Raw genomic sequence first — 18,374 nt, 5'->3', positions numbered from 1 at the left:
CACATCATCCTCTTCGCTCGTTCGCCTGGGCATCTGTGAAATTGCAGGTCCTGTGTCAACCAACAAAAAAACGCGTTACAACTCGTAAGAGTATTTTTGTTTCTTTCGGTAAAGTCACGTAGAAGGGAAATAATGAATTTAACTCGTAAGAGCTTTATAGCTCATCGGATTGAATATTCGAATAAGACCACGCCTACATCGTGCTTCCCCCCTTCCTGACCACACCCACTCCCGCGCGGCCACGCCCATTGAAAGAGACCCCCCCCCCTCGTGCCAGGAGCGCCTGACCAAGGAGCCCGCGCGCTATTGGCCGGCAGCCGAGCGCGAGACGTCGGTCGCTTCTCGCGATTGGTTGGTGGACGGTGGCGTGGGCGTGGCTACGAGGGGAGACGCGGTGGGGGGCTAGGGGGGGGGTGGTTATCCTCCGGGTAGTGGCAGAACGCCCGCGACGGCAGCGCGCGAGGCAGTAGCTGTCGCTCCTCGCACGCACTCACACACATCTACACATCCACCACATACAGACACGGGTACATACATCACGCAACGGGGAATACGTACACGACACACGCTCGGTGACGACAAGCGTACACTCGGACACACGTACATACCACGCACAGTACACATATACTGTATATTGATACACAGGTTCATACATTCACACGTCAAACAGAGAGATAACACGCATACGGAAGAGACGCATAATCTACGCAGATACACAGCATCTCTACACACATCATCTTGTAGACACAGACACGCATTGCCTCCCCACACACACACAGGCACGCATCTGTAAGGAGCATCTCGCGCTATTCACACCGGGACGCCTCGTGGATGATCCGGGCTGCCGCCTATCATCTCATCACCATCATCACCACCACCAACCACCAAACTCCACACTGCCACGCACAGTATCCAGCGTGCCAAAGCAAGTGCAGCAGTGGAGGATAACAGCTGAGCAACACCGGCAGCAGCCCTCATATGACAAGGGCCGTCACAAGCAGCTGCAGAAGAATAAGAAGGTGGTGGACAGAAGTGGACTTTGAATATTCCATTATTGCACGCCGACAAGAAGATTGATTGCGTTAAACAATAACACTAATTAGAATCGTTCGTAATATAAAGAATCATCACCATCTCGAAATCCTCGAGCTGTCTGTAGGTTGAGACGACTACCCCCCTGGGTTACATTGGGTGGCCACACACAACATGTGCTGCTGCTGCTACTGTTGCTACTAATGACCCATCCATCATTCCGTAGCGTGGCATTTATCAATTATTGAGTAGGTATTTATTTAACTTAATCGGAAGAAAAAAAAGACCCCCACCACCCACCCCAGCACAAAGAATTGTTTCGCCTTCCTTGCACCTATTTGGAAGAAATCGTAAGGCCCTCAAGCCATGAAGATTACCACAGCGAACGACGCGGACGCCAAAAAGCCAGGTAAGCTGCACGAGTTTTAATGTTTGCAGAGTCGAGGTGTGTGTCTGGGGTTTAGAGGCAATTCATTAGAAATCTGGTCAAATGTGAAGGTTAAAGGTTTGAGGGTTCTGACATTTTGGGAGCTTGGAAGCGAGGATTTCACATTTGATGAAACGAATGTGAACCAATTGCCTGAAACCTTTCGATATTTGGTGAAAAGTATAAAAATGTTGATTTTTTTTTTATATCCAGCTACTTTATACAAGACTTTGAAAAGCCATGTTTTGCCGGCCAGCTTTGCCTGCTACCGGCACGGTACATGTGTGGGATTATATATTTCCAGAAAGGAGGGTATAACATGCCTCAAATACTACAGAGGCATAGTTTGTTCTATGGAGGTTTAAAACGTTACCGCTTTAAGCGATGCATAAAATAAAAGGGGCAGGAACCACTCTTAAGAAATGTCTTTGGTGCCATTTGCTGAAGTGACTCACGACTTAAGTGCACCGTGTATAGTGTTTGATGTATAGACTGTAACATAGGGGGACACACAATAACGTGAACATAATGGTTGTTGATGAGTTGACATTTAAGCGTTCGTTCGTCTGAGTGTACCGCCTGTTTAAAACCCGTGCGCTTTAGTAGTACAATGTAACTCTGCATAACTCGCGAATTGAATTGCTTCTTGGTGATGCACACACACACACAAAATACAACTTCCTGAGTTCAGATGCCACGCTGAAGGTTCGGTTCGTGGTGAGATTTAAAACGAGAGGTAGGTGTTCTTGCGGACAAAGTATGAAACGCAGTTAATCATTTACTGCTGCCTTGTCGGCATTTGTGGTGATGCAAAACATTGGAGCGAGAGAGAGGAGACGAGAGAGAGATATCAGGTTTTTCAGGTATGACAGGTGATTGTAAATAGCCGAGAAGAAGATATCCGTGCGTCTCTTTAAACATTCTCAAGAATAAAATATTAAGGGGGCCCCAATGTCGTTGTTGGCAGCGTCTGACACGGAGCGTAGTGGTTTCCTTGGCTCGTGCCAATGTTGACTTGTATTGGGCAAGGCAGAAGAAGCGTTTGTACTATCAAGCCAATGGTAACACACCGCGTAACACACACCACAGCGAGTACGGGGAAACTTGCATTCAATTGGGACATTTGTAAGCATGAGCTGACCAACTAATTTACGGCCCGGGTGGATGAGACCACAACGATGGCAGGGTAGCAGCCGAAGAGAAAGGATTGCATGCCCCCGTGAGGTCCATCAACCAGCAGAGATGGAATGATGAAAACCCCGCTTGTGTGTGGTGCAGTTGCTAGGTAGGATTGTTACATCACAGGGCTGTGAGAGATGACGTCTTGGCAGGGGGGGGGGGAAGCCTTCATCCTGAGCATAACTGACGATGATGATAATGATGGTGATTCCCACTGCATTGGCCAGTTGGATGCAAATGGTGCACATGGACACACGACCGATCTGACCAACATCATCGGTCACGGCGAGCATTTAGAACGTTTACGCTGCCACAGCCTGTGGCATTGTGAGGGTTGGAAGGAAAGATCAGGACAGTGCTGCAGATCTCCTCTCTGGAAGGTTGTGACAGGCTGGGGCCCATCAATTTAAAACAAATGGCTTTAACGCAGGATGGATAACTCTCCGACAATAATGACCACGATGTGAAACGGGTGCCATCGCTGCTTCCAGCTGGTGGTGAAGGCTGTGGAGTTAGGACATTTGGGACATCCCTCCTGCCGTACCAGCTCATCAGGAGGAGCAGGAATATGCGGTTCTGAAAGCCAGCACAGCAGCAGCACGCATTTTGGCCACACGGGCGTGCCAAAGTTCCCAGGTGCTGTTCTTTGATCAGATTTTTAGACCAAAGTTCAAGAGTTGATGTCGTGAAGCACTGGGGTCCAAAAAACCGTGTGCTATTTTGCCTCTTGGTGTTTTAACAGCAAGTAGTAATAACAGTCCAAAGTACGGCACACTTATATGGTGCTTGTGTGTGTGTTTTTAGGGTTAGAACCAAGTTAAACAAATCGACAAAAAAAACTAAGTTTGCACATTGCTTTGTCACCAATACCCGATACTTTGTAGCTGACGAAATCATGTAATTTATACCTCATGAATGTATGAATTTATCAACACTGAGTGACGAGCAAAGCGAGACACTTGTTATTCAGAAACCATGGATACCTCTTATTGGCGCAAACAAAAAGGGCTCTGTTCTTTAGAATCTCCGCAGTCGGTGATGAAGAAACCAAACTTAGCAGCGTTTGAAAAGCGTGGGGGTGTTCCCAAACTCAAAAGTAACGCACATAAAGCCTCTCACGTAAGCAAGCTTTTGTCAGGTGTTTTGAATGTCAGCGGTGTCCAGGCTGGCTATCTAGGTATCAAAACACCTGAAGCCACATGGTTAATAATAGGCCGTGGAGATCAGTCGCCTTGTGCTACAGCTGCAGAATCTGACATAAGGGGGAGGGCGTGATGTGGAGGTGTAGTGGCACCACCAGCGCTGGCCATGATAATCTCATGACCAGTGGCCGTCAAAGCCCCCAGGCCCAACCCCTTCCTTGTACCCTCTGCCTATGACCAACTGCCTCTATCCACAAAACATGCCACCTTTTTTCTGTGCAGCATCTTGAGATGGGGTCTTCACTCGGACGCGATATTTAAATCCACGTTGCGTCGGGTCCTGATCTCCGCGTCGCCCACAGCGTTTCCCTGGTTCGGACTGGACATCGGTGGCACGCTGGTGAAGCTGGTGTACTTCGAGCCGACAGACGTCAGCGCCGAGGAGGAGGAGGCGGAGGTGGAGAGCCTAAAGAGCATCCGGCGATACCTGACGTCGCGCGTCGCCTACGGCACGGCCGGGGTGCGCGATGCCCACTTGGAACTGCGTGGCCTCTCGCTCTGCGGCCGCACGGGCACCATGCACTTCATCCGCTTCCCCACGGCCGACGTGCCCGCCTTCCTGTCCATGGGCCGCGAGAAGGGCTTCTCCGGCCTGCAGACCACCCTGTGCGCCACCGGCGGAGGCGCGCACAAGTTTGAGGAGGATTTCCTGAAGGTACGGCCACCAGGAGCTCTGCGTACGGGTGCACCGATCTGATCATACGTTCACCCTCGTACTTGTCATTTGTTTGGCTCTGATTTGTTTTCTGGTTGTACTGCGTGCTGGTGGCTTCTTCAGTAACTGAATTATTTTTGGTCGTAGAAATGATAAAGTTTGCGGTCCTCTTTGTATCCAGTCTATATCGCTAGTAATAATATGAATTGAAGTGGGCTTCCGATATATTAAGTGTAATTAATGTAAAACACGTTTCTGGTATTTTTGTGTGTTTCTTAAATGGAAGCAAGAACTACCAGGGTGTGCCTTGAATGATACATTGTTTCACTATGAACATCAGCAGATGCGATGTTTGTGAAAATGCAATACTCACTTTAGCAACGCAAGTGTACATACCTCGTTCCGCACAAATCCCCTATGGTCATGTGTGACCTGTGCACTCGCAGTGCTGCCACTGACAAGGAATGTAACGTTTCTCCTTCCCCAGGGGCATGAATACATTGTCAGGATTCATGGTTATGGTTTGCTTCAAGAATGTTGTCCTTTCTCTCATTTTGTACCATCTTGTTTCTGTATTTCCGTTAACCTGTCTCGTTTTTACAGTTGTACCCACTCTGTTTCCTTAAGCATTACTGTAAACATATAATTTATATGGAATTGCCATGCAGTGTAAATAATCAGTTCTCAAACGTGCAAGTTGATTAATGTATCGCGAGCTTTAGAAAACCGTTTTTAATCGACACGACGGTAAATTCCCGCCGCCGCCAATGCACTCGCTGCTCCACCCTCATGTCCCCCGCAGATGGTCCACCTGCAACTGCACAAGCTGGACGAGCTGGAGTGCTTGATCCAGGGCCTCATGTACGTCGAGTCGCTGGGCCTGGAGCGGCCCGAGTGCTATTACTACGAGCAGCCCATGGAGGCGGAGCACTGCAGCAAGAGGCCATGCACGCTGGGCAGCCGATACCCGCTGCTGCTCGTCAACATCGGCTCGGGCGTCAGCATGCTGGCCGTCTACTCGCCGCACGACTACCGCCGCGTCACGGGCACCAGGTGTGCGCAGCAGACCGTGCCGACGCGCAAAGCACGCGTGCAGAAATCGATAGGTCTCTTTTTCCGGGAGCGCCGGATTGTGCGCATTGGCTTGTGTGTGCTTGCTTGCGCTCGATGTCTGGAGTTTGGGTGGCTTGAGTGCGGTGAATTGTGTTCCACAGCTTGTGCACAATCAAGCTGCCGTGCCTCGCCCTTTGCCCCACATAGGCTGTGTTTAGTTTGACGCAGCAGAAATGTTATGATCAGCTTATCTCGCCCCCTGCATCAGATATCGCAAGTGATAGACGGAATTGAGTCCTAGTTCAAGGCAAGCTGGGTCGTCAAACAGAGATGTGGATATCTGATGTGAGGTGGGAGTCCTTTAACTTAAGACTCTAGCAAGACTGGTTCCATCTCGGAGATGAATGCAGGAGATTAATCAACATGCTAGTGAAGCTAACAATAAATTCACCCAAAGGGGATTTAGTAACGTGGTGTGGCATTTAATTTTATGATTCCTTTGGAAGGAAATTATTTAAAAGAAGAGGTATTGGGCCATATTGCTATTAGACTTAGCTACAAAAGGTACCATGCAGAAAAGTGTTTCATGTCCAGCAGAAAAGTTAATCTGGATTTTTGTTCAAATGCATGATAGCACACTGCGTTCGGGTCCCAGGGACTTGAGTGGCAAATAATTTCAGAACCAGTCCTGTACAATATTAAGGAAAGTACTCTTGCTGGTATGGGGAGGACTTCATGCAGCAGTGGATCAACAAAGGGCTGTAAATTAGTAAATACATATTATGCAATGTTAAAAGAAAAAGGCAATCCAAAAAACACAGATAGCTGTTACAAATAACTCTTTACGTCCAGTTGTTCACCAGGTTTTAAGCTTGTTAATGAGTAGATTTTCAAATTAGTCAAGCAAAGCATTTTGGAACCCATGTGAAGTCATGCCCAATATATAATGAAATGATAGTTTTTGTTTATTTTCCCATTTTCATTCCAACTGTGCTCACAGCACAGACACATAGTTATGCAAGAAAAAAATCATTTCCTTCCAATTGGGTTTAATTCTCAACCCAATACATTTTAAATAGAGAGCTGGGTGTTCCACGCCAATCAGTGTCTGTGGCTTTTACAAATGTGCCACTTCAATTATTACCTGCTCCTAGCACGCGACTCCGAGATGATTAAGAATAAATAAAAACAGATGACACATTCCACATAAGTAATGAGTAAATACCGTTTTTTAATAGGCTAATTTGCATATGTTTAATCCGTATTTGTTTTATCCAGGCTACCCTTCCCATCCAATTACACTGGATAACTGAGAGTTGACTGTCTTCATTGTCTAAAGGGCCGTTTTCTCTCCACTTGCTCGCTTTCCCCACCCACCCCCTTCAAGCCTCGGCGGTGGTACATTCCTGGGCCTGTGCTGCCTTCTGACTGGCTGCGATAGCTTTGACGAGGCGCTTTCACTCGCCGAGCGGGGAGACAGCACCAACGTGGACAAGCTGGTGCGGGACATCTACGGCGGCGATTACGAGCGCTTTGGCCTCCGCGGCTCAGCTGTCGCGTCCAGGTGCGGTGCAGAATGTTGAGTGTTAGCCCCTTGAATGCGTGGTGGGGTGTCTCTGGGTGTACCGATTTCCTCCCGCATGATCCTAAACACTCGTTAATGGATGTGGCCTCATATCCCAACTTAGCAGTACGCTACTCAAGAGAGACAGTGTTGGTGACTCGTCGGATAAATAAAGAACGTTATAATTATTATTGTTGTGAATTCTTCCCAAGCTTAAACCCGTCTGTGTGTGTGACGCATGCAGCTTCGGGCAGATGATCTGCTCAGACAGGCGCGAGGCCGTGAGCAAGGAGGACCTCGCCATGGCCACACTCGTCACCATCACCAACAACATCGGCTCCATCGCACGCATGTGCGCCCTCAATGAGGTGGGCATTGTTCGGTTCTACCCGTGTGCCCGTCTCACAGTCCTCAATCTCCCACAAATGCCGCTTCTGTGGGAAGGGGGGGGAAGTTTGCTTGGGGTTGGGGTGAGGATCGCTCTAAAAATCCCACTGGCTTCTTTCCAGGTCACCCCTGCCGTGCTACTTGCTTCCTTCCCCGCTCCTTTCAGCCTCTCTATGGTGCTGCCTTGTATCAAACCTGCGTGTCAAGCAGCATCGTACAGGGCTTGGAAAGTGTCGGGGGCCTGCAGCTTGGGCAGTGCAGACAGCACGGGCTCGGGGAATGTGCTGGTTTTTCTTTGGTGTTCTCCTACATCTAATCTTGGTTGCGTCGACTGAAACGAAATTTGCCCTGAGCTTTTTTCTCATGATTTATTACCGGCATGGCTCTCATCACCCGTACCGAATACTCCATTGACTCCTCTGTCCTGCTGCTCCTGCCGTCCTGTAGAAAATGGAGCGCGTCGTTTTCGTGGGCAACTTCCTGCGCGTGAACCAGCTGTCTCGGCGGCTGCTCGCGCACGCGATGGAGTATTGGTCGGGGGGGCAACTCAAGGCCTTCTTCCTGGAGCACGAGGTATCAGCCGCTCCTCCGTCCCGTAAAGCCAGGGCGGAGAACAACATTTCGTAAAGCTGCAGAAGCAGCGTGCAACTGCGGTTGAAATTATATATTTTATCACAGCGGGAGCGATAGCTTCAAAGCTCATTTGCGTCATGTGATACGTTATCAGCTAAGTTACTCTGTAGCATTAGGTCACGCGGTTTAGTCAAATGGAATTAGGACCTTCAGCATGCAATCTTGACCGTTTCTTTGTTTCTCCGACAGGGTTACTTTGGGGCTGTCGGAGCGCTGCTGGAACTGTTAAAGTCGGAGTGACAACCTGGACCGTTTCCATTACCCAGTCTGCAATAGAAGAGTGGAGCTTCTTGAAAAACACTGATGCAGTCGACTAAAATGCACGCTCCGGAGGCTTGAACCAACGTCGGTGTCCGTCTAACGTAGTTTCTTTACAATGGCTTAAAGTATTGTGCTAAATTATGTGAATCGCTTTGGGAAATTGCCGTTAGGGGCACTGGGAGTTCCGAACACTACACCAGTGTGCGGCGTTCTTGCATAAATCAAAACGTCACTGCAAGGACAAAGCGTGCGCATCAAACTGCGACGTCCTGTGCAAATAGCCTCTGCTCCACGATGCGTGACCTGTTTGACCTGGTGCCATAGCGGCACCGAAAGGGCAGTTTTAACCGCGGCCGATGCCATCAACGGCCAACGTGAAGGATTACACGAGTGCTGGAGATCATCGCCGCGCCCTCTCCGATTAATCTATTCGCTGCTGATGAAGCGTATGCACATGCAGTTTATCTGTACAACCAATTTTTTGCTGTGAAGCGGTGTCCCCGCATTGTGGTTGTTGAAAATGCCCTGCTCCCACCGCCGCCTGTTCATGTTGCCAAACAGCTGTTCAGAAAAATGTCCGTTTTGTGATCAGCTGCTCGTACGAAATTACTTGTCTCTCATTTGTTTTTTTACGTTTTTCTTTTTAATCATTGCGAAAAAGTTCACAACAATCTGATCACGTAATGCAAATATCAAGTGGGAACGGTGTTGCGATGACACATTTTTCACATAAGCTATTTCGAATGGACTGGGTTGGGGAGGGTTAAGGCCGGGGAGGTGGTGAACTTTAGACAATTTCTTGCAACGTGACCCCACAATACCATTCCAGGAGATGCATGAGGCATTACGGGACAATGAAATTCGCAAACCGCCTTCTTAAGCAGGCCTTAACGGTTTTTTCTTGTTTTGTGTTATTTTAAAACGGATTAATCGGTAACGGTGTTTTGTTTCCTTACAAACATTCCAATGACATCGAATCACTAGACAATTGGCAAACATAAAAATAAAACCTGCTGTAATCATGACGAGCCTTAGGTTGTTCGCTAGTTTTATTCACAATTTTTGTAACAATTGTTATTTTTCTGTTTTGAGACGATGTGTGAAATAGACGTGGCAATACTGTACTTTAAAATGCTTTGCTATACAAGGTACAGAACATCTCCCGCAAATTCTCCCATGAAAAAATTAATGCCTTCTTTAGAGACTCTCTGTCACGTGGCTTTTGAAGATGGGAATGAGATGTATGTGGTTTAAAGTAGACTCGTGCTGGGCTGGGTTCACGCGAGGTGACGGCGGCCGCACTTTACTTGGGTGGTGGGGGGGGGGTGTTTCTTGAAAACTTGGCCGAGAAGCCACAAGACGCCGCCTTGGAATCGGATATCAAACGGCCGGGGGTGAGTTTGCGCGCACGCTCTTGTGAAACGCAACATCTCAATCTGAAGTTTTAAAAAAATACCACAATTATTAAATTGGGGGGGGGGGGGGGGGCTATGAAACTGGGACCGTGTAAAAACAAACACTGGCTGAATCCTCGTAATTGTAGATAAACACTTGAAATGGAAAGTCGCTGTAAGGTGTCAAGTGTGAAATGTGGGTTATGTTGTAACGGTGCTGTCGCTGTGTACAGAGCGAGCAAAGGGGGTGAGAGGGGGGAGAAAGGTAGCAAAGTGGTGCAATTGAGTGGACAGCGGACGAACACGAATTTCTGTATCGTACTTGCGATGCTTGTTTTGGAGCCCGTTCAGCGTTATTTAACATAATGGATGCAAGTTGCGTGCTGTCGCCTACAGTATTGTTGGCCTTTACAAACAAAACCTGTGAAGTGCGCATAACTGAACACTTGAACGTGTCCTGTCTGGAAATAAAAAAAAATCCGACCGCGAGATATTTGTTTTATTCATTTAACTTGAATGGGTATTTCACAGTGGTTCTCAAGCGCGTTGGTATTGACGTCCTCCTCCACAACCATTCACAACCACTGGCCCCCTCATCACATCTCACTTGGGGCGGCGCTGTGTGTTTTGTCGTCACAACATGGCACTGACCTTCCCTGTGCATTCACAAATTAATCAACTTTCCCGTAACTTCACAACGATGGTGGTCGGTATGGGGGATTGTGATTTTGGGGGGAGCTTTAGACGTAGTGGTGAGCGTAATATTTGTAACGGTGCAACGCGGCCGGTGAATATATATTGGCACTGCCCTCTGCTGGCCACTACGAATACTCTCGCTCAGTCACCACAACTTGCTAGACCAGATCCTTAGCCCGGCCACCAAATGGTCGAACAAACCACATTAAGTTTGGTTCCAGACACTCCATTTGGCGACAATCCAGCTCTGAGAAGGAACAATTCGGGTTGACCTCGTGCGGCTCACGTGACTCTCGCACGCAGGGCAAAGTGACGGGTGCTGGGCCCTCTCCCTGCGTGTGCACCACATTCAGCTGCTCGGTCATAGCCACTTAATCGGTCTTCTCTGATTATGCGTTTGTGTAAGGCAACAACAACAAGAACCAGTTTGGCCGGTTGGGGGAGTTATGGGGGGTGTTTTAAGCCACGCTGGTGACGTGGAGTTGATTGTGCCGGGTTGTGTTGTTCTATGTTGAACTTCTTTCACACCGTACGTAGCCAACCGTGTTAATAGGATGTGGACGGGAGGGGCCGATGACCTCATAGACACGGGGCTGTTGGGGAGAGGAGTTGCGACGTCACGGGAGATTTGGGGTAATTGAAGGAGGGGCAGCATCAAATTAACACGTGGGCTTTATGATGAAGAGGGGCATGATGACGTCACGAAACTTCGAAGGTAGAAGAGATTACGTCACGCACGATTGGGATGAGCAGGTGGAGAGGGGATTGGTTTGACGTCACGCGACATTGGTGAGTTGGAGCAGAGGGGCGATGACGTCAATCTATAGATTGAGGTGTGTTGGTGAGGAGAGGGAGAGACGTCAACAAACGCAGCGGGTGGGGGGGGTGAGGGGTTGGTGACGTCACGCGATACGAGTTTGGTGGAAGACAGGCGGCGATGACGTCAAGAGACGACGGAGTGGTGAGGAGATGGGGCCGGGTTATGACGTCACGAGACATTGGTGAGTTGCAGCACGGGAATGACGTCAAGCTATAGATAGAGGTGGTTGGTGAGAAATGGGTGACGTCACCAGACGCGGCAGGGGGGAGGTGAAGGGGTTGGTGACGTCACGCGATATGGGTTAGGACGTTAAATTCTAACTTAGCAATTTTTGAAATACGTAATCAACCAGGCTATGCGTTAATTGTGTGTTGACCGACCCTCTGTGTTGTATTACATTACATTTCGATATTTTACTAGGTTATTTAATTTTAGTGTGTCTTTCTCCTGATTTTCAGGCTTGCTTGCCGTGTAATCGTTCTTGCAGCACCAATTGATATGCTAATTTTTTCTCTAACCCCCCTCCCTCTCTCTGCCCCCCCCTCTGTCTATTTAAGGCCACCCCACAGAGACGATCACCCCTCTCTGTTACCTGTGTTGCTCCCGCTATGTATCTTGGTGATATATGTCTGCCTATAGTTTTCTGGTTAGATTTTATGTCGCTATTTCATTATACCTGATGATGATTGCTTGTGTTGCAATCGAAACGTCGTATTCTATTATTTAATTTAATTTATTATTTTATCTTTAGACGTGACTTAACCGAAAGAACCAAATAATAAGGTGGAAGACAGGCGGCGATGACGTCAAGAGACGCCGGAGTGGTGAGGAGGGGGGGTTATGACGTCACGCGACATTTGGTAAATTGGAGCAGGGGTGATGACGTCAAGCTATAGATTGAGGTGGTTGGTGAGAGATGGGTGACGTCACCAGACGCGGCGGGGAGGGGTGAAGGGGTTGGTGACGTCACGCGATACGGGTTAAGTGGAAGACAGGCGGCGATGACGTCTAGAGACGCCGGTGTGGTGAGGAGGGGGATGGGTTATGACGTCACGCGACATTGATGAGTGAGTGACGACACAAACGAACGCGGGTTCCTGCCGGCGATTGATCGCCCTGGATGGCACCACGTGGGACCCGGAGGGATATTTGCCTTTGGGAAGTAATTGATGGAAGAATAAATATATATACAGTGCACTGAATGCGAAAAGGGGGGGATACACAACAAAGACAAAGATCTCCCGTATAGCCTATTAACACTTGGGGCAAGTGCTGTTAGCGAGCACCTATAAAGGCTGGCACGGTACAGGAGGGGGTGGGTGGCCAACACCACGCCCGGCCGCCTTTGTCTCTCCCAAGTTGCAATGTTTACCACACACCACACTAGGTACTCATTTGAGGCTGAGTCGACCAAGGGGAGGCCCAGGACCGGTTCAGATAATCGTCACTGGTGTTGGCCGTGAGCGGGAATCGAACCCGGGTCGTTGGGTTCATAGCGCAGTGCGCTAACCGCTACACTACACAACCACACACGCACACACGTTAAATTCATTGACGTTAAGTAATACAGTAAAACACATTCCTGCGGAGGGAGCTGGTAGGAACGTTGGGTTGCTCGGTCAATGGCCAGGGTCAACGGCGGCGTGGTGTATTCCGCAAACATGCCCGACTGTGAGGGCGGGCACAAGCCGGCGTGAGTAGGTTAAACGTTGAGTTTTATAAGGGCACCACGGGGTGACCAGCCCCTCCCCACCCAGCCCCACCCCTCCCACCCCCACCCAGCCCCACCCTCCCCGCCCAGCCCCTCCCTCCCCACCCAGCCCCACCCCTCCCACCCCCCACCCAGCCCCACCCTCCCCACCCAGCCCCTCCCCACCCAGCCCCTCTCGACCCAGCCCGACCCCTCCCAATTTTGGATGCAAGACGGACGGACGGACACAATGATCCCCTGTGGGCTGGTGGAACCAGGTGGTTCCTACCAGTAAAAGAATATCTACGGAGTGGTAAAGCAACCATTGAGAGTCACGGATGAGGCTTCTTGGTTGGCGAGTTCACTTGCGGCGGCAACGTATTTAAATGTCAAGGTGCGCGTCTCGAGTGGCAATTCCCATCACAAGGGAGAAACACAAACAAATAGTTATTTTTGTTTGCCCGTCGTTGAAACGGCCGCGCGCCGTATGGACCTGACAACTCAATTTCCCTGTACAAGAATACGGGTAAACCGTGTGGGTTGACAGGTATGGTATAGTCGTGTAGTGTATGTAGGAGTGATGTAAGGGTGTTGTCACTCATCGTTCAACAGCCTGTAGTTCCACTTACCGTCAATAGAGTGCAGAGGCATTACCTCGCTCGGGCACATGCCATGGGTCAGAGAGGCCAACGGTGGATTCCAGTAAAACGGATCCTGGGAGATATTCCCCGGGCCACCAGGTGGCGGGGAACCGGGGGAATGATGTCACCTGAGAATGTTCCAGAAGGAAGGCGTGGCCAGGGCAGAGCCACCCACGAACCGGTATATAAGGCAGAGCTCAGTGAGCTCTGGCTCAAGTTATCTACACAGCGAAGACTGAAGAGACCGGGCTGGAAAATAGGACCCAGGACCGCAAACTCTTCAGTTCTTCTAAGGGCTGGAGCTCAGTGAGGCCAGTAGTCAGGACCCACGGGCCCGGAGGTCAGGGTCAGTTAGTCTCCCCTAGGTCCCAGCTGGAGGACGATAGGGAACGGGTCACCAGAGTAGGTCCCATATACTCTTTGGATCTTTCGGTAAAGTCACGTATAAAGAGAAGAGAAAATAATAAATTATATACTAGCATACGACGTTTCGATTGCAACACAAGCAATCATCATCAGGTATAAATGAAATAGAAACACAAATCTAGTATACTTAGAAATGTAATGTAATACAACAGAGAGTCTGATAACATAAGTCAACACCCTACCTGGTTGATTACGTTATTCCTGAGGATGCTAAATTCGAGAGAGATAAAACACAGAACCAGAGACATATAGACAGACATATAAGTAGAGACAGATGTAACAGAGATACATAGGCACACAGAGAAACCACGCCTCTGTGTCGAGGCCTTAAATAGAGAGAGGGGGCGGGGGCGGAGAAAGAGGAAGGGGTTTGAGAAATTAGCATGTCCAATGAGTGGCACGCTGCAGAAGCTTGGAAAATTTAGGAGACAGGGAGAGAGACACACTGAATTAAATAACCTTGCAAAATTTTTAAATGTAATGTAAGTATACTAGATTTGTGTTTCTATTTCATTTATAGCTGATGATGATTGCTTGTGTTGCAATCGAAACGTCGTATGCTAGTATATAATTTATTATTTTCTCTTTATACGTGACTTTACCGAAAGAACCAAAGAGTAATTCCTGCAGTCACGAAAGCTCCAAATTAAGTAGGTCCCGTATAGTTCGGAGGCCATAGCGAGTGAAGGGACCGATATACCCTTCATGCTCGGGACCCTGTAGTAAAAGACAATAAACAACGTGTGCCTCATAAATAAGTGTATTCGTCAATCTTTACAACACTACATGTATAATAGTGTAGTTTATAGTGTAGTCATTAGTAGTATATAGTTTTGTAGTGTATTGCATACCTTTCAACCCCTTATCAGTGCCTACCTTATTACAGACCAATCGATACCTTTTTGCTCACCTCGTGCCCTTATAAATCTCAACGTTCATCCTACAAAGTCCCATCACAAGGGAGAAACACAAACAAATCGACAAAAACATGTTTTTTTCCCCGTATTGAAACGGCTGTTCGCCGTATGGACTTGAAAGCCCAATTTCCCTGTACAAGAACACGGGGTAAACCATATGGTTTGACAGCTATGTAGAGCAGGGTTCTTCACTCATTTTCAGAGAGGGGGGGGGGGTGGCATTTTCGCCGATATGACATCAACAGTGAGGGCCGCCACACATTTAAAACCATTTGGGTTTGACATGAGCACGATGATGGTGCAGGGTGAGTAGGCTGTTTCCACTCTTGCGTTGTTGTCGGGAGACCGCACGATGAGGGTGCCGCACTAAAGGCCGCCAAAGGGCCGCCAGTGGCCCACGGGCCTTGCGATGAAGACCACTGGGGTTACATTTTGACTGAAAACTTTAGTGACTGCAGGAATTCATATTCTTGGTTCTTTCCGTAAAGTCACGTAGATACATTTTTATTTTATTTTATATTGTTTTCTATCTACGTGACTTTACCGAAAGAACCAAGAATATGAACCACTGTGGTAGCGTTCTCACCCGCCCCAACTGGACATCTGTGAAAAAGGCCTTCATAGCTCACCGGATTCCCTCAGTATAGATACACATTCTGATTCACTGTCTTTGACCGTGGGCCAACAACCTGCGGCTCTTTTAAGGACGGTTTCTTAACGTTATTCGTTAAGGACCACCTTCTCGTATTCACGTGCGTTGCTTTTTTTTTTAACAAATTCGAAACAAATGTCTCTTCTTGTTATTTTGGTTGCCGACCCCGGTCCGAGACAAACATCCGCAAGCGATCTGAACGCAAAGGCGCCAGTAGTCAACGGTTAATTAACTCCAGTGAGCTTGGGCAAGGTAAGGCAACAACATACAAATTGACCAGGTTCCTCTTTATACGTGTATAAATGTTGTCGAGACACTTAGTTAATGATTAATTTAAAACAAACCCAGCATGCGTGTAGTGGAGTTTTATTTTGCCAGGTAAGACGTGGACTTTACAAGGTGGACCTGGTCAAGGTGGCTGGAAAAGTACCAGAACCCCCCCCCCCCCTTATAGCACTCAAGCCATACACATACACTTCTGCTACTGTGACTAAAATTACACCACCACTTTTAATAACCCCGTACTTCATCTCAACCCGTCATCATCATACGTACACTATTATAATTGCCATGATGCACATGGGAAAATGCGCTAGAAACATCTAGATAAGACACAAATGAATGCATAATACACATTGCGTCTCGCCTTGACGCTGCGCATATTTGTGAAAGAGATGACATGTAATGTATTGAAAAGTGGAGCATGTCTGTCCGAGATGACGTCTGCTGTGGAGATGGAGCGCTCAAAACAACTCCTGATCAGGAGCTAGATGGATTGTATTGTGACAACGTGAGGGATGCCAACGGTTTGGGGAGACATTCATCCAGCAGTGTACTGATCCAGAGTTATGATGATGAGGTGACAGGTAAATGGATCCGAATGTAGAGAAGGTTTGTCATCACTCAGAAACCGCTGGGCTTAAACTAATCTTTTTTATTTTACCAGGTAAGGCCCACTGAGCTATGAAGCTCTGTTTAACACGTAGGCTTTCGCGACCAATATCATCCATAACAGTTTTTTTTGTTAGATCGCGTAAATATATAAATGTGTCTTTAAAACCCGCCACCAGCCGACACGGCCAACTAGTAAGGGTTGTCACGTGAACAGAACGTGGCCAATTCGTCACGAGTACAGCTTGGTTCTCCAACACACCGGTTGGAGAGCCAAGCTGTGGACACTTCCCATGGTGAATACACCTCATGGTGGACACACCCCATGGTGGACACTGCCCATGGTGAATACACCCCATGGTGGACACTGCCCATGGTGAATACACCCCATGGTGGACACTGCTCATGGTGAATAGACCCCATGGTGGACACTGCTCATGGTGAATACACCCCATGGTGGACACTGCCCATGGTGGACACTTCCCATGGTGAATACACCCCAAGGTGGACACTGCCCATGGTGGACACTGGTAGCATTTGCCACCCCAGGTGATAGGGACCTACCCGCTCAGTAACACTAACGGCCTCATCCGCGCGTTTGGAGCGCTCGCGACGCAGGTGTCGTCGGCCCCTCGACGCTGGTGCCCGGGGCTCCGCGTGATGCACCTGCTGGCCCCAGTGGGCTGACTTCAGTGGCTCAGTAATTAATGACAACCTCACTGGGACTTACGTCCGCCGTTCTCTCTTTCTTCTGTTTTCCGGCCGGATTGTTTTTGACAAACTGTGTCGAGATGTTTTCCCGTTTCGTTATTTGTGCGCGTGCACCGCTGCCAACGCAGCAGCAGCAGCAGTAGCAACAATAATATTTGTTCACTGGGGCGTAAGAAGTTTGTCAAGGTGTTGCAACGATATGACTACTAATAATATTAACGCCCTCCTTTAATATTGTTTACACACAGTTGCGGAGCACACGGGCCAAAGGTAAAAAAAACAATTATTTATTTTACCAGGTAAGGCACACTGCTCTCTATACGGTAGATCTTTTTCAGAAGCGACTTGGCCACAAATAATAGCTCAACGAAGTGGCTTATCGCGTGGAAATTTATAGCACCCAAATGCTCTAAATGCATGTCGATTCTAAATGTGGAGGGGGAAAAATGGAGAACCCGGAGACAAATCCACGCGACCATGTGGAGAAGATGCAAATTCCAAATAAACAGGCGTAAGGGTTGGGGATCGAACCCACGATCTCCTGTATACCAGGCGAGGCAGTTAACATCTCGTCACGTCAAGCGGACAGTAACAAGCGGCACTATCCAAGTTGTGACAGATAAAGAGTGTAACACGTCTCTTAAATTGAGCAAGGTTTTCATCTTCTTGGTTCTTTCGCTAAAGTCACGTAGAAGGCAAATAATAAAAAAATAAAAAATAAAACATTATTTTATAATGTAAATGAAAATAATAAAATAATAAAAATTTAACATTCTTTTATGTAAATGAAAATAATAAAGTAATAAAAATAAAACATTATTTGATTATGTTTTATTTTTTATTATTTTATTATTTGCCTTCTACGTGACTTTACCGAAAGAACCAAGAAGATGAATGCCTGCAGTCACGAAAGCTTTAAATCGAAATTGAGCAAGGTTGTTTATAAGAGCTTGGGGTAAAGAGACTATGGGAAGAAATTTGAAACCCGAGTAGTGCGAGAGAGAAGGCAGACAGAAGTGGTGTGACCTGCAGTGGGGTGAGTGAATGGGACGGTGGGTGAGTGTAAGAGTGAGTGGGTGAGTTAGTGGCAGCGTGGGTGGGAGAGTGTGTTTGTTGTGCCCTGCACTGGTGGTTGAAAAATAC

General features: G+C 48.1%; 1 protein-coding gene across 1 annotated transcript; it reads left to right on the top strand.

The window, feature by feature from the left end:
- The first annotated feature begins 431 nt into the window (after window positions 1–431).
- Window positions 432–10,276, top strand: LOC144721525 (pantothenate kinase 3-like). The gene is made up of 7 exons (XM_078599198.1): window positions 432–1,441; window positions 4,143–4,495; window positions 5,298–5,548; window positions 6,936–7,112; window positions 7,357–7,480; window positions 7,947–8,072; window positions 8,322–10,276. Exons 1-7 carry the CDS (start codon window positions 1,399–1,401, stop codon window positions 8,370–8,372), a joined length of 1,125 nt encoding a protein of 374 aa, XP_078455324.1. The 5' UTR covers window positions 432–1,398; the 3' UTR covers window positions 8,373–10,276.
- Window positions 10,277–18,374: the final 8,098 nt, after the last annotated feature.

This window comes from Lampetra planeri, chromosome 12, assembly GCF_965212315.1.
Source record: "Lampetra planeri chromosome 12, kcLamPlan1.2.h2, whole genome shotgun sequence".
Classification (NCBI taxonomy): domain Eukaryota; kingdom Metazoa; phylum Chordata; class Hyperoartia; order Petromyzontiformes; family Petromyzontidae; genus Lampetra; species Lampetra planeri.
This window is presented reverse-complemented; position numbering and strand designations above follow the sequence as displayed.